Source organism: Choloepus didactylus, chromosome 18 (genome assembly GCF_015220235.1).
Source record: "Choloepus didactylus isolate mChoDid1 chromosome 18, mChoDid1.pri, whole genome shotgun sequence".
NCBI classification, from domain to species: Eukaryota; Metazoa; Chordata; class Mammalia; order Pilosa; family Megalonychidae; genus Choloepus; species Choloepus didactylus.
Window position 1 is genome coordinate 27,942,441 of NC_051324.1, and position 20,435 is coordinate 27,962,875.

At 37.2% G+C, this 20,435-nt stretch overlaps 1 protein-coding gene across 3 annotated transcripts in view; it reads right to left on the reverse strand.

Moving 5' to 3' along the window:
* CRLF3 (cytokine receptor like factor 3) overlaps positions 1-20,435 on the reverse strand; it is a 40,933-nt gene that overhangs the window by 11,771 nt on the left and 8,727 nt on the right. For 2 of the 3 annotated variants that reach the window (XM_037809155.1, XM_037809157.1), the window contains exons 2-6: positions 18,124-18,331; positions 16,482-16,569; positions 15,798-15,975; positions 14,071-14,293; positions 13,282-13,414 (exon numbers count right to left, since the gene is read on the reverse strand). In XM_037809155.1, coding sequence (XP_037665083.1) covers positions 13,282-13,414; positions 14,071-14,293; positions 15,798-15,975; positions 16,482-16,569; positions 18,124-18,331 — 830 coding nt within the window. Of the gene's footprint in view, positions 1-6,612; positions 8,466-13,281; positions 13,415-14,070; positions 14,294-15,797; positions 15,976-16,481; positions 16,570-18,123; positions 18,332-20,435 lie in introns of those variants that run through there. The other variant, XM_037809156.1, reaches the window with a different exon arrangement.

A 20,435-nucleotide genomic window follows, 5' to 3' on the forward strand; every position in this document is an offset into this window, starting at 1 on the left:
GAGATTAATATTGCTACACCTGCTTTCTTTTGGCTGTAGCTTGCATGAAATATTTTTTTCCATCCTTTCACTTTCAATTTCTTTGTGTCCCTGTGTCTAAGATGAGTCTCTTGTATGCAACATATTGATGGTTCATTTTTTTTGATCCATTCTGCGAATCTATATCTTTTAATTGGGGAGTTTAATCCATTTACATTCAACGTTAAAACCGTGAAGGCATTTCTTGAATCGGCCATCTTATCCTTTGGATTATGTTTGCCATATTTTTCCCTCTCTCTATTAGTATCCTTTATTGTACCCATACCGAATCTCTTTAGTACTGAACCTTTCTCCAAGTCTCTCTGTCCTGTCTTTGTTTCTCTGTCTGTAGGGCTCCCTTTAGTATCTCCAGTAGGGCAGGTCTCTTGTTAGCAAATTCTCTCAGCATTTCTTTGTCTGTGAAAAATTTAAGCTCTCCCTCAAATTTGAAGGAGAGCTTTGCTGGATAAAGTATTCTTGGCTGGAAATTCCTCTCTCTCAGAATTTTAAATATATCGTGCCATTGCCTTCTCGCCTCCATGGTGGCTGCTGAGTAGTCACTACTTACTCTTATGCTGTTTCCTTTGTATGTGGTGAATTGCTTTTCTCTTGCTGCTTTCAGAACTTGCTCCTTCTCTTCTATGTTTGACAGTGTGATCAGTATATGTCTCGGAGTGGGTTTTTTTGGATTTATTCTATTTGGAGTTCGCTGAGCATTTATGATTTGTGTATTTATGTTGTTTAGAAGATTTGGGAAGTTTTCCCCAACAATTTCTTTGAATACTCTTCCTAGACCTTTACCCTTTTCTTCCCCTTCTGGGACACCAATGAGTCTTATATTCGGACGCTTCATATTATCTATCATATCCCTGAGGTCCATTTCGAGTTTTTCAATTTTTTTCCCCATTCTTTCTTTTATGCTTTCATTTTCCATTCTGTCATCTTCCAGGTCACTGATTCGTTGTTCAACTTCCTCTAGTCTTGTACTATGAGTGTCCAGAATCTTTTTAATTTGGTCAACAGTTTCTTTAATTTCCATAAGATCATCCATTTTTTTATTTAGTCTTGCAATGTCTTCTTTATGCTCTTCTAGGGTCTTCTTGATTTCCTTCATATCCCGTACTAGGGTCTCATTGTTCATCTTTAGTTCTTTGAGTAGCTGCTCTAGGTGTGTCTCTTCTGGTCTTTTGATTTGGGTGCTTGGGCTTGGGTTATCCATATCGTCTGGTTTTTTCATATGCTTTATAATTTTCTGTTGTTTTTGGCCTCGTGGCATTTGCTGTCCTTGATAGGGTTCTTTTAGGGTTTGTAGACCAGTTGAAGTCCTTATCTCTAATTTATCAGATCTACAGCTTCGTGGAGTACACTTTCTCTAACTAACCAGCAGGTGGCGTCCACGAGCCACCTGTTCTCCACAAGCCAGATCTCCCCTGCTTAGCCTTTTTGGTGAGTGGGGGAGTGAGTCTTGTGGGGCCCAATTGGTGTCCCAAGCTTGCGTGTGTAGTTGGTGTTGCCTGCCCTGTATGTGGGGCGTGTTTCTGGGCAGTCGGGGAGGGGGGGTGGCCCTAACAATCAAATCTCCCTGATGATCCTAGAGTTTTAAAGCTACTGCAATAGTCTAATCCTTCAGTTCAGTCCTGCCACAGTTTGTCTCTGCCACTGACCCACAAGTCTTTGGTATTGGCGTATGGCTCCTGAGACTTGCAAGTGGGCCCCTCTTCCAGGCTGTGCACCCCGGGTCCTCTGTTGAGGGATGACTGTGCTATGTCACAGGTGAGTGCCGTCCCCCCAGGGCAGTTCTGGGCTGCTGGGCTGTGTTGGGAGGCTCCCAGTCTGCTCAAATGATGGCTGAATGGGGCTCTGTTAATTCACACTGCTCCCCCTTCCCAGCTCTGGGACATTCAGCTGAGGTTGCAGGGAAGGCTAATGTCCACGCCCAGTTTTGTGGTGTGTGCCTGTTATTTGAAGCACTTCCGTCACACTGGGTTGTCTGGGGCAGCTCTGGGCTATGGGGCTGGCGATGGGCAGGAGTGTTTCCTGTCCACCAGGATGGTGGCTGTGAGCGGACACCCCCCTTTTCTTGGGAAGTTGTGTTGTTTAGTGAATTTTCTCAGCCACTGGATTATTGCCTTTTGTCTCAGAGCTCTCTTATTTCTGCTCTTGACTTGACGTGCCCAAATTTCAATTCTTTGAAGCTTTCTGTATTGAGCTTCTTAGAGTAATTGTTTTAGAAAAAGCAAAAAGGATTTAAAAAAAAAAAAAAACAAAAAAAAAAACAAAAAAAAAAAACGGCCCTCCTCAGAGATCTAATGGGTTATTGAAATGCTAATAGACAAAGCAACCAGGGCCATTAAGGAAAGGTGCCCTGGGCAGAGAGATCAGCCTTGCTTCGGGATTTGCATATGCGCCTCAAGGCCTGATCTCCGCCCTTCCCCTTTCTGTGTTCACCAGAACTCCAAAAATCCTCTGCTTTTACTTTGGAGCTTCTTGTGTTGTTTTCCTTCTATGCCCGTCTCCTCTCTGCTGGGCTGGCTGCTCTCAGAGTCTCTGGTGTCTGGCCTCAGTCTATCTATGGTTGGAGTTTGAATCAGTAGAATGAGTTTCCGATGAGAGCAGCCACTGCAATTCTCCCTTCTCCTTCCTGGAGCTGACAGCCCCTCCTCCCCCGGGACTGAGCCTGGCAGGGAGGGGCGCGGGTCCCCTGGCCGCAAAAACTTACAGATTTCGCTGATCTCAGCAGTTCCACGTTTTCATGAGTGTTGTATGAAGTATGCCCAAAGACAGATTGCTCTGTGGTGTCCAGTCCACGCAGTTCCTGGCTTTTTACCTACTTTCCTGGAGGAGTAACTAAAACATACAGCTCACCAGTCTGCCATCTTGCCCCGCCCTGGTTAACTTTTATTAGATTTAAGTGACATGGCCTCACTATCATACAATCTCAAACTTCCTTCTTCTCACAGTGAACATCTGGAGCAAAGATCCAAAAAGTTCAGCTGCATTGCTAATAAACATATGAAAAATGTAATCAGTATAAGAAATAAAAATTAAAATGAGAATTTTATTTTAATCTATCAGTTACAGATTGAGAAGCAGCAGCAATACTTAATGCTGACAAGGATGCGGTGACATCAGTATCCTCATACACTGCTGGAAAGATTGTAAATGCTTCCGGGAATGCAGACAGTCTATGTGTCACTAACAGGAAACTATCCTAAGGAAGAAGGAATAAGCCTTATATCAACAAACAGGGACATGGCACAGCTTAACTTGTCGAGAATAATGATGAAAGAGAAGGAATACCTTACAAGTCCTGGCAAAGGATTTTTGATATAGGAATATGTCCCTTTACTTATACGTTGATCCTAAAATAGAATTTATCCTCTCTCATAACAAGATAGACAACTTGAATAGTCCTGTATATAATACAGAAGCTAAAATTTTTCCAACAAAGAACTCTCTAGAATGGCAAATTCATTGGTGAATACTTCCAAACACTTAAGGAAGAAATAATACCAATTTTACACAAATTCTTCTGGAAAATAAAAGAGGGAGAAACACTTCCAAATTCATTTTATGAGATCAGCATTACCCGGATACCAAAACCAGATAAAGACATTGTAAGAAAACAAATATCCCTCTTGTGAAGAGATATAAAAATCCTCAACAAAATATTAAAAATCACATTTAGAAATATATATTAAAAATAGTATATGACCAATTGTGGTTGCTCGAGGGAATACCAAGCTGGTCTACCATTTGAAAACCTATCACTGTACTTCATCATATCCATAGATTAAAAACCATATGATTATCTTCACAGAGGCAGAAAAAGAATTTGACAAAATTAAACATCAACTTATGATAAAAACTATCAGCAAACTAGGACAAGAAGTGGACTTCCTTAATCTGATATAGGGAATCTACGAAAAACCTACAGCTAGCATAACACTTAATGGTGAGAGACTGAATGCCTTCCTACTAAGATATGGAACAAGGCAAGAATGTCTGTTTTCAATATACCTATTTGGAATCATAGTAGTGGTCCAAGGCAGAGTAATGAGAGAAAAAAAATAAACAAAACAGTCTCTTTTCACAGATGAAAAGATTGTCTACAGACAACCTGAAAGGTAAGAGCTACTAGAGTAATAAATAAATTTAGCAATACTGCAGGATATAAATCTAACAAAATATGTTTGAGATCTGCATGCCAAAAACTACAAAACACTGATCAAAGACTTTTTTTAAAAAAAACTAAATAAATGGAGAAATATACCATATCATACACTGGAACATTCAAGATTATGAAGATGTCCATTACTCCCAAATTGATCTATAAATTCAATGCAATCTCAATTTAAAAACCCAGCATATCAGTAGCTGCCAGAGAAGGGTTAATACAGACAGGCAGCGTGAGAAAATATTTTAGTGTGATGGAGTCATGGAGATGTTCTGCATCGTGATTGTATCAGTAGTTACATGATTGAATGTATTTGTCAAAATTCACAGAGCTGTACAACAAAAAAGACTGAATTTTACTTATGTAAATTAAAAAAAAAAAAAAAAAAAAAGCCACTTAACCCAGACTATTTTATAAAAATCTTCAAGGAAGAGACAATCTCTGCCGTAATTTATTTATTTTTTTTTTAAATATAAAACAGGAAAAGATCACCCAATTATCTTATGAGGCTATCGTAACCTTGACACACAAACCAGAAAAGGATAGTCTGAAAAAAGAAAATTATGGGGCAATTTCATTCATCAATATAGATACATATAAACAAACACAAAACCATAAAGAAATAAATAAATTAGCAAATTCAAACCAGCAATGTAGATATAACATAAAGCAATACAACCAAGTAGAATTTATCTCATGAACGCAAAGACTTAACATTAGAATATCTATACATCTAAATCACTGCATTAAGAGACTGGGGGGGGGGGCATGGAGATGCAGAAAAGATATATCACAAAATTCAACAGCCATTAATGATTTTTTAAAAATCATGATAGACTTAGAGATAGAAGCTTTTATTTCAGAAATGTTTCTCAAATTGTATTTTGACAGATGTTATGTCTCCCTGTTCTGGTTTTCTACTTTAGGGCCTCTATACCTGTGTTGGTTCTCTTTTGCCTATCTTTTTCTATCATTTTCTCTTGAATCCCTTTTATCTCTATTTTTGTTATATTTTATTCACTTTTCTTTGTATTCCTACTTCCCATGGTATCAGTCTCCTTCGTGCTCTTTGTAATTTGGTACTGATCTTTGAAACAGTTTCTTTCTCTTCTACTTCTTTCCTAAATTCTGGCAATTGCTCTTTCATGTGTTTCTGTTTCTGTTTACCACCTCCACTGTCTGGTCATCTCTTCCCTAAATTCTTGTGGGGTTTTTTTGTTTTTTTTTTTAATCCTCCGTAAGTGCAATTAAGCTTTTTTTTTTGTAAGAAAAAAATCATATTGGAATGCTGAATACAATTTTGTCCTCATTTGTGGCAACCATTTTTCTGGTAGTTTTCATCATCTGTAGAAAAGCTTTGCTATCCTTTTTCATTTTTTTTCTCTTATCCTATCTTTGTCTAGATACTACAAACATTCATATTGTGTTATTCATATCAATAGACTGGGTTTTCAAATACTAATAGGAGGGTTTCAAGGGGTGAATGGGCCACCCAGGTAACTTTCAGGCTTTACAGCTGTTAAGACCTGTCCCCTGTTGCTATAGGAATGTACTGTCTTATGATATGGCACTCTGTGAAGCGCAAGCCTTCTCTGATATCCAAAACCTATTCTGGTTCAAGATAGCTTCTATTGCCAGACCTGAGCTTCTCAAGTTTCTTTAATGACTGCTTCACACACCACTCTAGCCAAGGGACATAGTCCTTGCTTTCTAAAGTGATACACTCTGGATTACCCTGGACAATTTCTATACCTCTTCTCTCTGCTTCCCAATGCTCAAGGACTGTACAGTCCTAGCCTTTATTGTATTCACCTTTTAGAGTGGAGTCTTCTCCTTCTGGGACTGAATATTTGGAGATATCTTAGTGTTTTAGTTTGCTAATGCTGCCGGAATGCAAAACACCAGAAATGGATTGACTTTTATAAAAGGGGGTTTACTTGGTTACACAGTTATAGTCTTAAGGCCATAAAGTGTCCAAGGTAACACATCAGCAATTGGGTACCTTCACTGGAGGATGGCCAATGGTGTCTGGAAAACCTCTCTTAGCTGGGAAGGCACGCGGCTGGCGTCTGCTCCAAATTTCTGGTTTCAAAGTGGCTTTCTCCCAGGACGGTCCTCTATAGGCTGCAGTTCCTCAAAAATGTCACTCTTAGTTGCACTTGGGATATCTGTCCTCTCTCAGCTTCTCCGGAGCAAGAGTCTGCTTTCAATGGCCGTTTTCAAACTGTCTCTCATCTGCAGCTCCTGTGCTTTCTTCAAAGTGTCCCTCTTGGCTGTAGCTCCTCTTCAAAACGTCACTCTCAGCTTCACCAAGTTCCTTCTGTTTGTCAGCCCATTTATATGGCTCCACTGATCAAGGCCCACCCTGAATGGGTGGGGCCAGACCTCCATGGAAATATCTCATCAGAGTTATCACCTACAGTTGGAGGAGGCGCATTTCCATGCAAATCTAATCAGCACCAAAACGTCTGTCCCACAAGACTGCATCAACGAATATGGCTTTTTCTGGGGGACATAATACATTCAAACCAGCACACTTAGATTGGCTCTTCTACATTCATCATTTTTCCCGCAGAAAACCATCAGAATTTCCTTGATAGGTTTACTGCCTAGCTGTGGTTTAGGAAGCATTTAATCTGGAATTTGAGAGATTTTTCTGCCCCTTAGTTTTGTTGAAAAAGTGCTGATGGGTCCTCCCCAACCTTATTCTCCTTACTACTCCATAAGACTTATAGAAGTGGAAAAATTCAGACCTAAAATGCTACCATGTACCTACTGGTTTCAGAAGTTCCCATTTTCTTATTTGAACCCGCTCCAATCAAGCTTTCACCCCTCCCCCATTTCTCCACTGAAATTCCACATTGCAAACTCAAATTCTCAGTCCTTTTCTTACCTGATCTATCAACAGCATTTGACCCAATCAATCACTACCTCCTCTTTGAAATACTTCCTTCACTTGGCTTCAAGAACATGTTCTCCTGCTTTTTCTCTTACCTCAGTTGCTACTCCCCATCAGAATCCTTTGCTGGTTCTTTCTTTTCTCCACAAACTCTGAACATTGGAGTCCTCCAACACCCTCTATCTACATTTACTCCCTGGCTGATCTCATCCAGGCTTATTACTTTGAACACTATCCATACTCTGATAACTCCCAAATTATTATCTCCAGCTTTGTCCTCCCCAGTGAACTCCAGACTTACATATCCAACTGCATACTCCCCATCTTCACTTATATGTCTAGTAAGGAACTTGTATTTAGTTTGTCAAAGAACAAACTGATATTCCCCCAGAAATCTGCTCCTCCTACAGCCTACTGTACCTCTGTTAAACGGCAGTTCTATTCTTCCAGTTTCTTAGTCCAAAAATCCTGGGGTCATCTTTAACTCCTTTTTCACATTCCACAACCAATCAGTCAGAAATCCTGTCAATTCATGCTCAGAATATATCTAGATTCTGACCACTTATGATTACCTCCACTGCCCTATCCTGTTCTAAGCCACCATCAGCCGTCACCAAGATTATTATAATGGCCTCTTAAATGGTCTCCCTGCCTGTACTCTTACTTCTTTAAAGGCTATTTTCCAAACAACAGCCAAAGTGGCCTTTAAAACATAAGCCAGATCATGTAATTCATTTACTCAGTTCTTTCAAAGGCCTCCCCTCTCACTCAGAGCAAAAGCAGAGTCCTACAAGGTTCAACATGATCAATTAAGTATAGCATGATGGGAAAGGGTATCGACTCGGCAGCTAGTCTGTCAGGATTTGAATCTCAGCTCCATTATTTATTTATTTATTTTTTTGGAACATATTTTGGGATTTTATTTAAGTAGAGAATAATAATTACATGGTCACAGTAATATGACACTGCTTAATTTCCAAATTTTAAAAATAATCTTAGCCAAAGCACAGAAGCCTTAATTATGGTTACAGAACATTGAATTGATAATAGTCAACATTTTTTAATGCCTTATTAACATTATGCCTGGCAAAGTTCTGGGTTTCCAGGCATATGAGCAGTAAAAAAATAAACTTGAGAGAGCTCACATTCTAAAAGTGGAGATGAACAATAAGCATACATAAATATATAAGATAATGTCTTGAGTGATATGAAGCAGATAAAATAGGATAACGTGGTAGAGCATAAGTAGAGATAGGAGGTTGCCTTTCCTAATACGTAAGACCTCTCTGAGGGAATGACACTTTACCTGAGATGTGAAAGGTGAGCAGAGGGAAAAGATCTGGGGTGATACCAAGCGGAAGAGCCAAGGCCCTAAAACAGAAAGTAGTCAGCTCCATTATTAAACGGTGTTGCTTAATCTTTTTATGTCTCAGTTTCCTCATCTCTAAAGCATGTCTACCTCATAAGGATGTAATGAGGATTTACAAACGTTAACTCATTCAAGCGCTTGGAACTAACACACAGTAGGGCTCAACAAATGCTACCTGGCTATTATTTTGTATAGTCGAGTTCAATTTGTGGATTCATGAGTCAAATGCAAAGATTATGAAACCTAAACTCAGTGTGGTTTTACTTAGTGAGGCTATTGAGCTTCTTGTCAGGGAAAAATGATCTCTGTATGCAGTATCAAGTATCTTCCTTGTACATGGGTATAAGTGAGCTCTAAAAGGGGCATTTCTTTTAAGAATTAAAGAAGAAATATACACATCCTATCCAAAACAACATGCTCCCTTTCTGGAATTTTTCTGACCATATTCCCCCAGATTCATCACTTGCTATTCTTTGTACTTTTTTTTTTTATCTTCATACCTTTGGTTCTTGCTTTGTTTGCTCCACCTGAACCGCCCTTTTCCAGTTCTACTTGAGATAAAGCCTTCGCCAACCCCTCATCTAGAAGTCATCTCTCCTTCCTCTATGTTCCACATGGAGTCTGGACCTTTCCTTTTTTCCTTTATTAGAGAAGTTGTAGGTTTATAGAGCAATCATGCATAAAATACAGGATTACTATACACCACCCTGCCACCAACACCTTGTATTGGTGTGGAACATCTGTTTGTATAGTGCAGTTTCATGAACTAATCAGGAGAACTGCCCTTACATTTTAGAAAAATAGTTTAAGTTAGGGAGAATACAAACAGGAAAAAGTCTAAGAAATATTCCTTACAGACTATCTGGGAAGAATAGTTCTTACATATAAACTCCCCAAAGCTGAGGTGCCTTCAAGATTTCACGTAATCCCCTTTCACAAACAAACTAAAAGCCACCGTATAAAAACCTAAAGGAGATTTACTTAGAAACCAGCTGACTTATCACATGAAAGTCTTTATTAAAGGGTCTGTGGGGAAAACTCTTCTGTCCTACATTCCCCATGTCTGTAATAAGAGCCAAGCTTCAACCTGAAAGGACTACACACCATATCTCTATAGGGGATCACTATGGCAAAATATAAAACCCCAGCAAAGCTGTATTCTCCTGGGGACTGTACATTCTATCTTAATATACAGAGGCACAGCAAGATTTCAAAGACCCCAGTTAAAAACAAATTAACTTCTTAATCCTGATAGACTCCAAGGAGAGTCTGACCACGGCCCTTTGGGATTTTCCAGGAATAGATAAATTAGACTGGAGTTCTTTTAATGTGAGGTGCTAACAATTAGTATTAAAGATACAGCTGGTAATGGTAGACATCAGCCTTGTACCGAGAAAGAAAGACCTCCTCAAGCTTAAATTCATTTAGAAAGGTAACGCTAATGTTTAAAACAAAGACAAGCATTAAACCAAATTCACATATTCCAAGGGATTCCTTTCTAAAAGATAGCAAAAATGGTGGTTCTAAGATATAACCCTCAAATTCTTTGACTCCTCCCATAAAGAAGTAGGGTCTTTTCACCATGTGATGGGAACAAAAATGCAATCCAAGGATCCCCAAGGATTTTGGCAAGCCAGCACCAAAATGCTACAGATTTTGGAGAGAAAGAATGTCCTTGCCAATGCCTTGATTTTGGACTTCTAACATCTGAAATTGTGAGACAATACATGCTTGTTATTTAAAAAAAAAAAAAAAAAAAAAAAAAAAAGAAGTAGGGTCTTTGTTCCTACCCTTGGATCTGGGTTCTGTGACTGTTGACCAACATAAGGTAGAAGAAGTAATACTATAGACCAAGACCTTCAGAAACAGACTGCTTCTCCTATCTCTCAGTTTGTTCATTCTTGGAATCCAGCCACCATACTGTGAGGAAGTCCAAACAGCCCATGGAGGAGCCCACATGGAAAGGAACCAAGAACTAGAATCAATTTTCTAGACATATGAGTGAACATTTTGGGGTATATAATCACCCCAGCTGACAACACATGGAACAGAAACTGACCTCACCTACTGCTCAAATTGCAGTTTCATTAGCAAAATAAATTATTATTGTTGTTTTAAACCTCTAAGTTTTGGAGTGGTTTGTTACACAGCAATAGTAACTGCAACATCATTTTTTTTAAATGTTCTCTGAAGGAAACACATTAGTTATAAAAGAATAGCTAGCCTATGCTCCCCATGATTCACCATCTTGTGTTAATTTGTGAGAGGGAGGTTATGAGCACAGACTTTAAAGCTAGACTAATTAATTAATTAGGCTGGTTAATTAGTCTCTAGCTAGTTAATTAGTCTCTCTGTGCTTCTGTTTCTTCACCTGTAAAAGAAAGACAATAACAGCCTATCTCCTAGGATAAGGGAGGCTGCTAGCACCAAGAGGACAGGAGGCTGCTTTAAAGAAAGGAGGTGGTGGCAAAGAGAAAGTAATAATATGGTTTAAAAAGTAATAATAAGATTAAGAAATCTTAAAAGCAGGAAAGGGAAAGCAGGAATGCTCAGACAGGAAATCAGGGCTCTCCCTGAGAGGACGGATATGCTAGTACTAAATGAGCATAGGCTCTAGAGACTGTTAAGAGCCTAAGAGCCAGCCAGTAGTTTCTCTGGTCTCAGTAGCTCTAAGCTTTCCAGAAACTTCAGCAGAGGCAGAGTGGGCTGAACAACCAGGTAGTGCCTAAGGAGTATAGTCCCCCTTTTAATTACTAGACCCTCAGGTACCCTCAAAAAAGGTAATAAAGTTTACCTTTATTTAAGAGGCCCATCTGCCCCGCTCTCATGCATGGGTGTGTCCCCCCACTCCCTTTATTCTGACTTAATTGCTGACGCCTGAAATTCCTTTAAACAAGGGGAGAAAATATTTTCATTCCACAAAGAAAAAAAATGACAAAAATGCAAAGGTCTGGCTAAGATAATACTGCATTTACCTGAGTTTCAGTTAATCACTCTGCCAAGTGGGACCCAGTCATGCATCTTTGTTGAATTCTTAAAACCTAGGTGAGTTGTGTGTGTGTGGAGGGGTGTGTGCTAACAGCTTAGTGAGGCTTACTAAGGGTCAGTCCACAGATGGTAAAAAGTGGATTCAAATCAATTAGTATAAATTCCAATGTCTTATTTAATAAATATTTATTGAATTATTTAAGAAATAAATCAAAGCATGTAGCCTGTTAGACCTTTCTCTGTGTTCATAAGAGGAAGAATTTAAAAAGCAAGAGTGCCAGGATCAACTGACAAGCATCACCATCACCAGAGGATAAAAAAGTCACATAAAGAGAGAAAAGGAGAAGGGCTGAGGGTACAGTAGTGGAAAAACTCTAGATTTTCACACTAACTAGAATCATGTTCCTCTCACATGAAAAAGACAAACAAGAAGTAATTTAGATGAGTGGTTAGGAACACCGACTCTGAAGCCAGACTGCCTGGTTTAAATTCTAGCTCCATCATTTACTAGTTCTGTGACACTGGGTTAGCGACTTCTCTTTGCCTCATTTCCCTTATCCCTAAAATGGGTAACTACACCTGTATCATTGGGCTATTGTGACAATCAAATGAGTTAATGCAAGTAATGTGCTTAGAAAGATATCTGGCACATAGTAAATGCTATTTAAATATCAACTACAATTATTATTACTATGATGATAATGTTGATATTCTGAGATATGTTTTGAATCCACCAACTCAGGTTGCACAAAAGACCTAGCTCCTAAGAGATTCACTAACGAAAGAATTTCCACCAATAAGGGATGTAGACAGAGAAGAGGTATGTTAGTATAGAAAAACTCATGATTACTTAGGGAATAATTAAATAAACCTTAGATAGTAGATTTCTTATTTCTCTCTCATTGTAAGTATTTTTCTGGTTATTAAGTCATTCTTTCATCATAACATAAGGGGTGAGAGGAGGTGTCAAAATGAGACAAAGCATAAACCAGTGCATTATGGTAACAGGGCTGACATTCAAATGACTTGGCTGGAAAGGAACAGGGCAACACTGGCTTAGATAAAACTTTCAAATACTCTCCATGCCTTATATAACAAGGACAGAGAATGAGAGGAATGTGAGGCAAGCATTCAGAATAAAATCCCATCACCTCAAGACTTAAATGTTAGAGGAAAGTTTGCTACTTTACCAGCTGAGGACGGTGAAAATCAAGCAAGCCTTACTTGTACATATCAAAACTGGGCTTTGGTTTCTAGGGGGAGCTATTTAGAAACATGACCATAGAGTGTACATCTCAGAAAACATGAAAACAAGAGAAAGGAAAATTTTCTAATACAAGAAAAATGGGTAAAGAAATAGAAAATTAATTGGTGGTAAGACAGACTTGCTTTCAGTTTGATTTCACACAGAATTATATACATAGTGTGTTTGCATTGATACGTTATCTCTCACAGAGAACTGCTTTTATTGATTCACAAAAGGAGAAAAAAAGTCTCTTGGCCTCTGAATTTTTAAAATTGACTTTTGTAGGAGACATATTCTATTTACTAGAGAAAAAGAGAAACATATTGAGTGTCTTCTATGTATCAAGGAAAAGCAAAGCATTTTATATACATTAGTTCAGTTAATCTTCATAATAATCCCATGAATACAGATGAGAAAACTGAAGTGCAGAGAAATAAAGAAACGTCCCCAAACTAACACTGCCTTCAAATGAAGGTATAAACCTAGAAACTCAGGACTATTTTAAGTCCTAAGCTCAGGTATGCTGTAAGCACTTCACTCTACTGCCTAATGCATGAAAGATGGATATTTTAATATCTACTTGCCTGAATGTTAATGTCTGTCCACAAAAATAAGTTGGAGCGCTGGAGTAGAGAACACCTGACGATTCAGAATCATTCCGGAGTGCTATATTTCTTCGACTGCTGAGACTGTATCCCTCAAAGCCAGCTGTCCATTCTTTTTAATGCAGAGATATTAAGAATTAGAATCTTGAGGAATATCTTCAATACAGACACAAAAAATAAAGCTTGGAAGTAGAAGACTATTCTTAGAAATCATGAACAAGTTCAACAAAATAAAAGATTCAGTGATAGGTTGTCATTATAAGAGATTTTAGTCCATTACTGCACAATTTTGACATGGAAAATCACATAAGTATTATCTCCTATCTAATAAAATCATGGTTAAAGCAAAATTGTTTGTACTTATTCCAACCTAATTAAGAACTAATTAACAATGAGTCTAAGTCTTTTAAAATTATAATGCAGGAGAGAGACCAATTTCAAATCATAAGACTTTTAAGAAAAAGACTGTCAAAATATTGATTGAGGGTGTGGAAAATCAGTGTCCTATGCAATGTTTAAAACTTTGACTTAAGGTGATGTTAATACTCCTGGTTGAGCATTATTTTTTAACTCTGGACAAGAGAACTCACGAAAATTTCTCAAAATTTGCATGAATTTGAGCAGGAAGTAAGAAAACATTTTCATGTTGTTCTCAACAATTCAGAATTTGTTCTTAGAAAGAAGGGTTGTCAGTGTGCTGCCCTTAGCAAAGAATACAAGTGTTCTTTTCTATAGTTAAGCTTCAGGAGTGAGAAGACAAGAGCATACCATGAGGTACCAACGTGGAGTGACCTATCTGGGGGACACTCCAAGGACTCCACTCCTGTCGGCCATCTCCTCGGGCACAGACTCTGAACTGATAATCAACATTGGGGTCTATGTGTAATACTATAAATTCAGTTTCAGAGCCTACATATACATCCTCAAAATGATTTGAAGTACATTTACGGAACTGGAGCCTGTAATCTTGGGCTGCAAAGTCGTCATCAACCTAAGGAGAAAGGCTTTATGTTAGCTAATCAACCAAGGATAACATCTTTCAATATACTACTTAAGAACTTTGAATGGGGGGCACTTTGGGCCCAGCATTCAGACCCACGTGTTGAATATGAGTCATTATTAAGAGAGCTAGGAAATACGCTACCATTATTTCCCTTCTTTTCTTTATTGAACCATGTATTTTATATTTCCCAGTTTAAAATGAAAAATTCTGCTTCCTTTGAATAAACAACCTTTCTACATAATAATGCTGAAGACAAAATATTCAAAATTCAAGGATAAGTATTGCACACAACTACATCACTCATACAACTAAGAAAGAATTACTATCCAGACTCTATAAAGGTTTCCTAAAAATTAATAAAAGATAAACCACTCAGCAGAAAAATGAGCAAAAACATTTTGGGAATAAGCATTCTATAGAATAAGAAATATAAACAGCCAAAACTACATGTAAAAATACTCAACCTAAATTGAGAAATGCAGTTCTCAAACCAGAATGAAATACTACAGTGGCAAAAATATAAAGTCTGACAAGGCCAAATATTGGCCAGGATGTGGAGTAATAGGAACTCATATACTGCTGGTGGATGGCTAAACTGGTACAATCACTTTTGAAAAAGAGGTTATTATGTAGTAGAATATAGACCCAATACTCGAAGACGACTTCATAATTCTATGGCTTGGTATATACTTCAGGAAAAAACTTTACATACTTGTACAATGAAACATGACTAAGAAAGCTTACAGGAAAATACTGGAAACTCCCCAAAGTCCACTAGCAGACAAAAGAATAAAAATGAGTCCTTATTTTGAATCAAAAAAAAAGCATCTCTACTTTTTTCTTCTATACCAAGGCTTCATTTTTTTAAAAAAATCACACAACATTATAGTTTCCAGAAGCTAAGCACCCACTTCAGAATGATGTATTTGTCAACATCTGAAACATGACTCATTTGGATATGGCTTCTATCTAAAATATGGTAACTCATTTATAAATATTTAAACATACATAATATATATTATAAATATATATATTATAAATATATATATTAAAATGATTTAATACTCAAAATTCTTGGCAGGGCTAAGAGTGTAAAGAAACCATACTTTAGGAATCTCATTTCAGAGGTATTAGTTCAATGTTGAACACAAAGTGTTACACAGTCAATATTCACTGTTAACCTTTTGACTTTTCTAATAAACAGAAATAGAGATCCTCAACTCACTAGAGTTAAGTCTGGGAAATATGAGATGTGAATCAATGTTATTTTACAGAGATTTTTTAAAAGTACCTTCAAAACTGTTTATCTCAAACTGGAAACACTACCTCAGTTCAATTTCCCTGTGACTTTATTTTAATTGTAGAGCAAAGCGATTTTTGCTTTAGGAAAAGAATAAAATATTTAAAGGTAGTTAATAACAAAAATTTTAAAGGCCCTAATGTTCTCAAATCCATAACGTCAAAGCTACTTCTAAAATTCTGAGTTACATACCTTACACCATCGTACTATGATGCCTCCAGGTTTTTCTATTAGTTCTTCTATCTGAACGGGTGGGCGAGATGCTACCGTTCCATGGTTAAAAATGTGATCTTTAACTATGTTAAGAACTGAGTCATCCAACTGAGCAGATAAACAAGGCACATCAACCAATAAAGGCACTTCTGGTAAGCTAAGGAAACAAAAAGCTCATGTGTTTGTGAGTCTTTTAACTGAGAATTAAAAATACAAGGAATATTATAGAAAGTCACATGCTATAAGGATGTTGAAGCCTCCAGTAAATAATGCTCATGGCAGTGGGGTCTTTGCAAAATGTTACATAAAGATTCTCTTGCCAAACAAGTATAAATGAACAGAAAGAAAACTGGTAGGATCACAATTGTCGGGTTTATACCAAAGGCTCAGGTTTACTGAGATATGACTCGTTTCAATAATCATGTTCCAAATTTTTTAAGATTTCAAAATTTTCTTACACACTGGCATTGAAGAAAATCTGCATTAATACTATATGAAAGATTATAATCACAACTATTTCATACTAGTTATATTGGTGATGGGTTGTGAAACCTGAAAATCATATTCATTATCTCTCTTACTCAGAACCTTTAAGGGGACAGGGGCTTGGTGGGGCAGATACTGTTAATGCTTAAAAGTAAGCCCAAGAGCACTAACACTTACCTGTCCAACTGAATGTGAGAGGCCTTTTTGGTAAAACTCCACAATTTGTCATTCTGTTCTCCTACACCACCAAGAATGGCAACCTCACCTATAATCAGGATTAAGAGAGCTAGCATGGTGAGAAATGGTCAGATTATAATGTAATCAACACACCCCAAGTCTAGGTGGGGCTCTAATTTTCTTGCAAATAGTTCTTAAATGATGCCACAATCAAATTCCCAAAAAGGAAAAGTAGAAACTACTTTAGAAAGTGAGTCTAAGGTTAAACCCAAGAAGAAAAGACGTATGCATACAAAGGAAACACTTTGCTAGAGATGAAAGATTCTGTTCTAGACAGGTGAAATCTGGTTGATCAACCAATTTTATGCAAAACAGAAGCCTCAGGGAGTTTTTCTCATTCCTTCCGCAGAATCTTTATCAACTCAAATAGGCAGGAACAATAGGGCAGAGGGTCATACTAAGCCAAATGATGCAGTTTTGTTTTCCTGAAAGTCTCATACATCAGATTAGAAATGACTCAAAACAGACAATAAAAGGAAATGCTACAGGGAAACAACCAACTTCTATGCCCTTCCCCAGCTCTGAAGAATACTGCCAGAACTCTTTTCCATCTGAAAATACCCTGGAGTTACAAATTTTTTGAGATCATATGACTTTCTCCCTCACCAAAAGGAAAACAGAGACATACACTGCCTCAAAATTCTCAAAATTCCAAAAATAAGTTTTGTCCCTCAGGCACTAAAAGAATTTGAAATTAAAAATATTTCTTAAGTATAAAGTAATTCAAGTATCAAATGCTATGACAAACATATATGTGCCTAAAAGGTTTATTTTCTAAAATGAAAATATTTCTCAGTCCTCAGGGAGATGGGTGGACACTGCTGACCTGTACTGATCTGTTTGTGTTTGTTTCTAAATGCAAAGCCTCCAGGGGGACATATTCTGTGGCCCTGCTGAAAAAAAAGTATTCTCAGAGGCAATGTTACAGTCAGTGGCAAATAAACACTTCTCACTGAAGAGAAGACAAAACTGTAATTATCATGTAAAGATAAATAGTACCATACTCTAAGTGAGATGAAAAAAAAAAAAAAAGGATTAATTTTCAGTTGGAGTGATACACTTGTGACCCTTCCACATGGAGGGAGGTAGGCATCAAGGCAAGGTCTGGATACGACAAACAAAATAATTGGCTAAAGATAGGAACATAACAACTATAATTCAAAACAACTACAATTTCAGGAGTAAACACCAATCACTTGTTCTAACCTTCTGAAAGAATAAATGAATTAAATTCTATTAACCACGAGCACTTTGAAAAATATTTAATGACTCAAAATGATCTTTAAACTAACTGTTAACAGTGAATGAGATACTATTATCAAAGAACCATTTGAGAAAAATAATTTACTCCACCTTGTTTTGTAAATGCTTATGAGTAACACTTTAATTTCACTTACTCTGGGATACCTCAGTGTTTATCTGCTATCATATATTACAAACTGTCCCAAGGTAGCAACACCCCAAGAAACCCTCAGATGGAAAGAAAAACAGGAAAAAAAAAAAAAAAAAAAGCCTACTGGTATCCTGAGAAATCAGCAAAGTGTTGATCTGAAAGAACTTAATAAACTCCTTGGACTCCCACCTTCTCGGACTAAGTCCTCTGCAGTGTTAACTCCATGCTCTATGAGCTTCTGGCAGTCATCCAGAGGCTTAATGGTCTCCTGCTCAATGGTGTCCACTTCTTGCAAAAGGGTCACCAATCGCTCATCCAGGAGCTTCCCAAGGGTTCCCTTTAAATCATTAAAATGCTGTTTGAGGACATCTCTTGTCTGTGATGCACTCTCTTTAATCTGAGAAGAAATAGCATAAAAATTCAGAATCAGAATCTCCAGAAAAGGCTAATCCACAGGCATCACCCATAACTATCTCAAGGCTAATATACAACCATCATCTTCCATTCACTGGTAAACCAAATATGATCATTTGTACAAACTGGCAGAATTGCATAGGATTGGCCTTTAGGTCAGACAATGGGCTCATATCCAGTTCTATCATCATCCACGAATCATGACACTTGAGTCAAGTTAATTAAGCACTCCATGGCTCAGTTTCTTTATTTGTAAAATGGGCATAACAATGTTTACCTTACAGAGTCACTGTGAGGATTACATTAAACAATCTATGTACTACACTTGGTACAATGCCTGGCACATTGTTCTCAGTTAATAAATGTCAGAAAGTATTGTTATCTGCACAAAGTAGTTCTTGGCAATAGTATGTTTCAGTACAAATTTTTTTTTTTTAATTAGGAGGGGATTAAAATTCACTTTACTGAAAGAGAAGTCAAGAAATAGTAGATTAGAAAGACATGATACTAAAAAAAAAAATCACTTCATGGATAAAATGCCCTTATTGTGCTAAAGAAAAATTAAGAATTTATTTAAAATCCAATGGCACTCATAGGAGGCAGAGAATGTTTGTGAAAAAAAAACCTCTGGAACAATGACTTAATACTTTTTGATTCAAGGTCCTCTTTGAGAATATTGATGAGAGGTTTACTGACCTCTTCCAAGAAAAATGAATAATCCGTGCCCTAAAGAAATTTGTTCAGTTTTAGAGGGTTTACAAATTTCCTCAGATCCCAAATATGACTAACTTAGAGCAGTAGTTTTGAAACTTGATTTGCAGAAGAATAAAATGCAGATTGTAGGACTCCATCCCAGACCCAATGAAGAAGAATCTTAAGAGGTGGGACTAGAAGAGTGTATGAATGGGGTTCTCATTTTTCACAAGTGCACCTGTGAATCAACGGTCCACCCCATGAGAAATACTGCTGTAGGTCCACAGACCCCAATTAAGAATTCCCATTCTAGGTGGTACGACAGGAGAATCTTTACCTCTCATACACATTTTGAAAATAAATTGGTTGTTTATACAGACACCAGGTTTTTTGTTTTTTGTTTTTTTTTTAAGAGTACAGTCAACATACAATTCTCTTTCTCTCACTTAATAGGGAAATCCTAACTATAAGCCAAACACTCAATTGAATTAAAGCAAACATATACTTGTCTTTGCAGATATTATCATATAAGCATCATATAACATATTATGTTTATCACCCTAAACCTTTTACTAACTTTATCTTAGCAAGAGTCTGAAGACCAAGAAAAATCCACCAAGAAACAACATATCAAAATATGGATGAAGGACAATATTTCATCAGTTAATAGAGAAATTGAAAAAGCTTTCTATTTATTTTCTAACATTACATTAAAAAGCAGAATACAAAATTGTTTTCCAATAATCTTCACATGTGAAAACCAAAGATGTCCATGGGCAAGGATTAAAAAGAAACATAGGAAAAAAAAAAAAAAGAAGAGTGTGTGATTTGCTGTGGGCAGATTAAGGAAACATCTTTTTCTCCACTTGGCATTAATGGTATTTATGCAATAAATAAAAGAATTCCTTAAATAATAAAGAAATCATTAAATTCCTAATTTAAATTTATTAAGTAATCTCTGTAAAGTTATTAGAAAATTTCATGACATGAATCCAAATAAAAGTTAAAAAAATGGCCACCAACTGAAAATGTACTTAATTTAGTTCATCATCCAACTGTGAAATTCTTGAGAAATGGCCCCAAACCTAACATAGCACCCAACAAATAAATGTTTGCTATACAAAAATGAAATTAATCATGTGTTTTTTTCATGTTTTTAAGAACTTATTTTAAAGGAATCAGGGAAAGAATTCCTTATAATTTTGATATATCACCAGGGATGTTGTTCAAAATGAAGGCTCTTAGGCCCCACCCAGAACCACTGAATCAGAATCTGCATTTTAACAAGATCCTCAGGTGATTTGAATCCATGAGTAGCACTGCCTTAAGAGCTCAGCACAGATGAGGACATCCTGTCAGAGACTGAAATGCATTTAGTACCCTACCACTAAGGG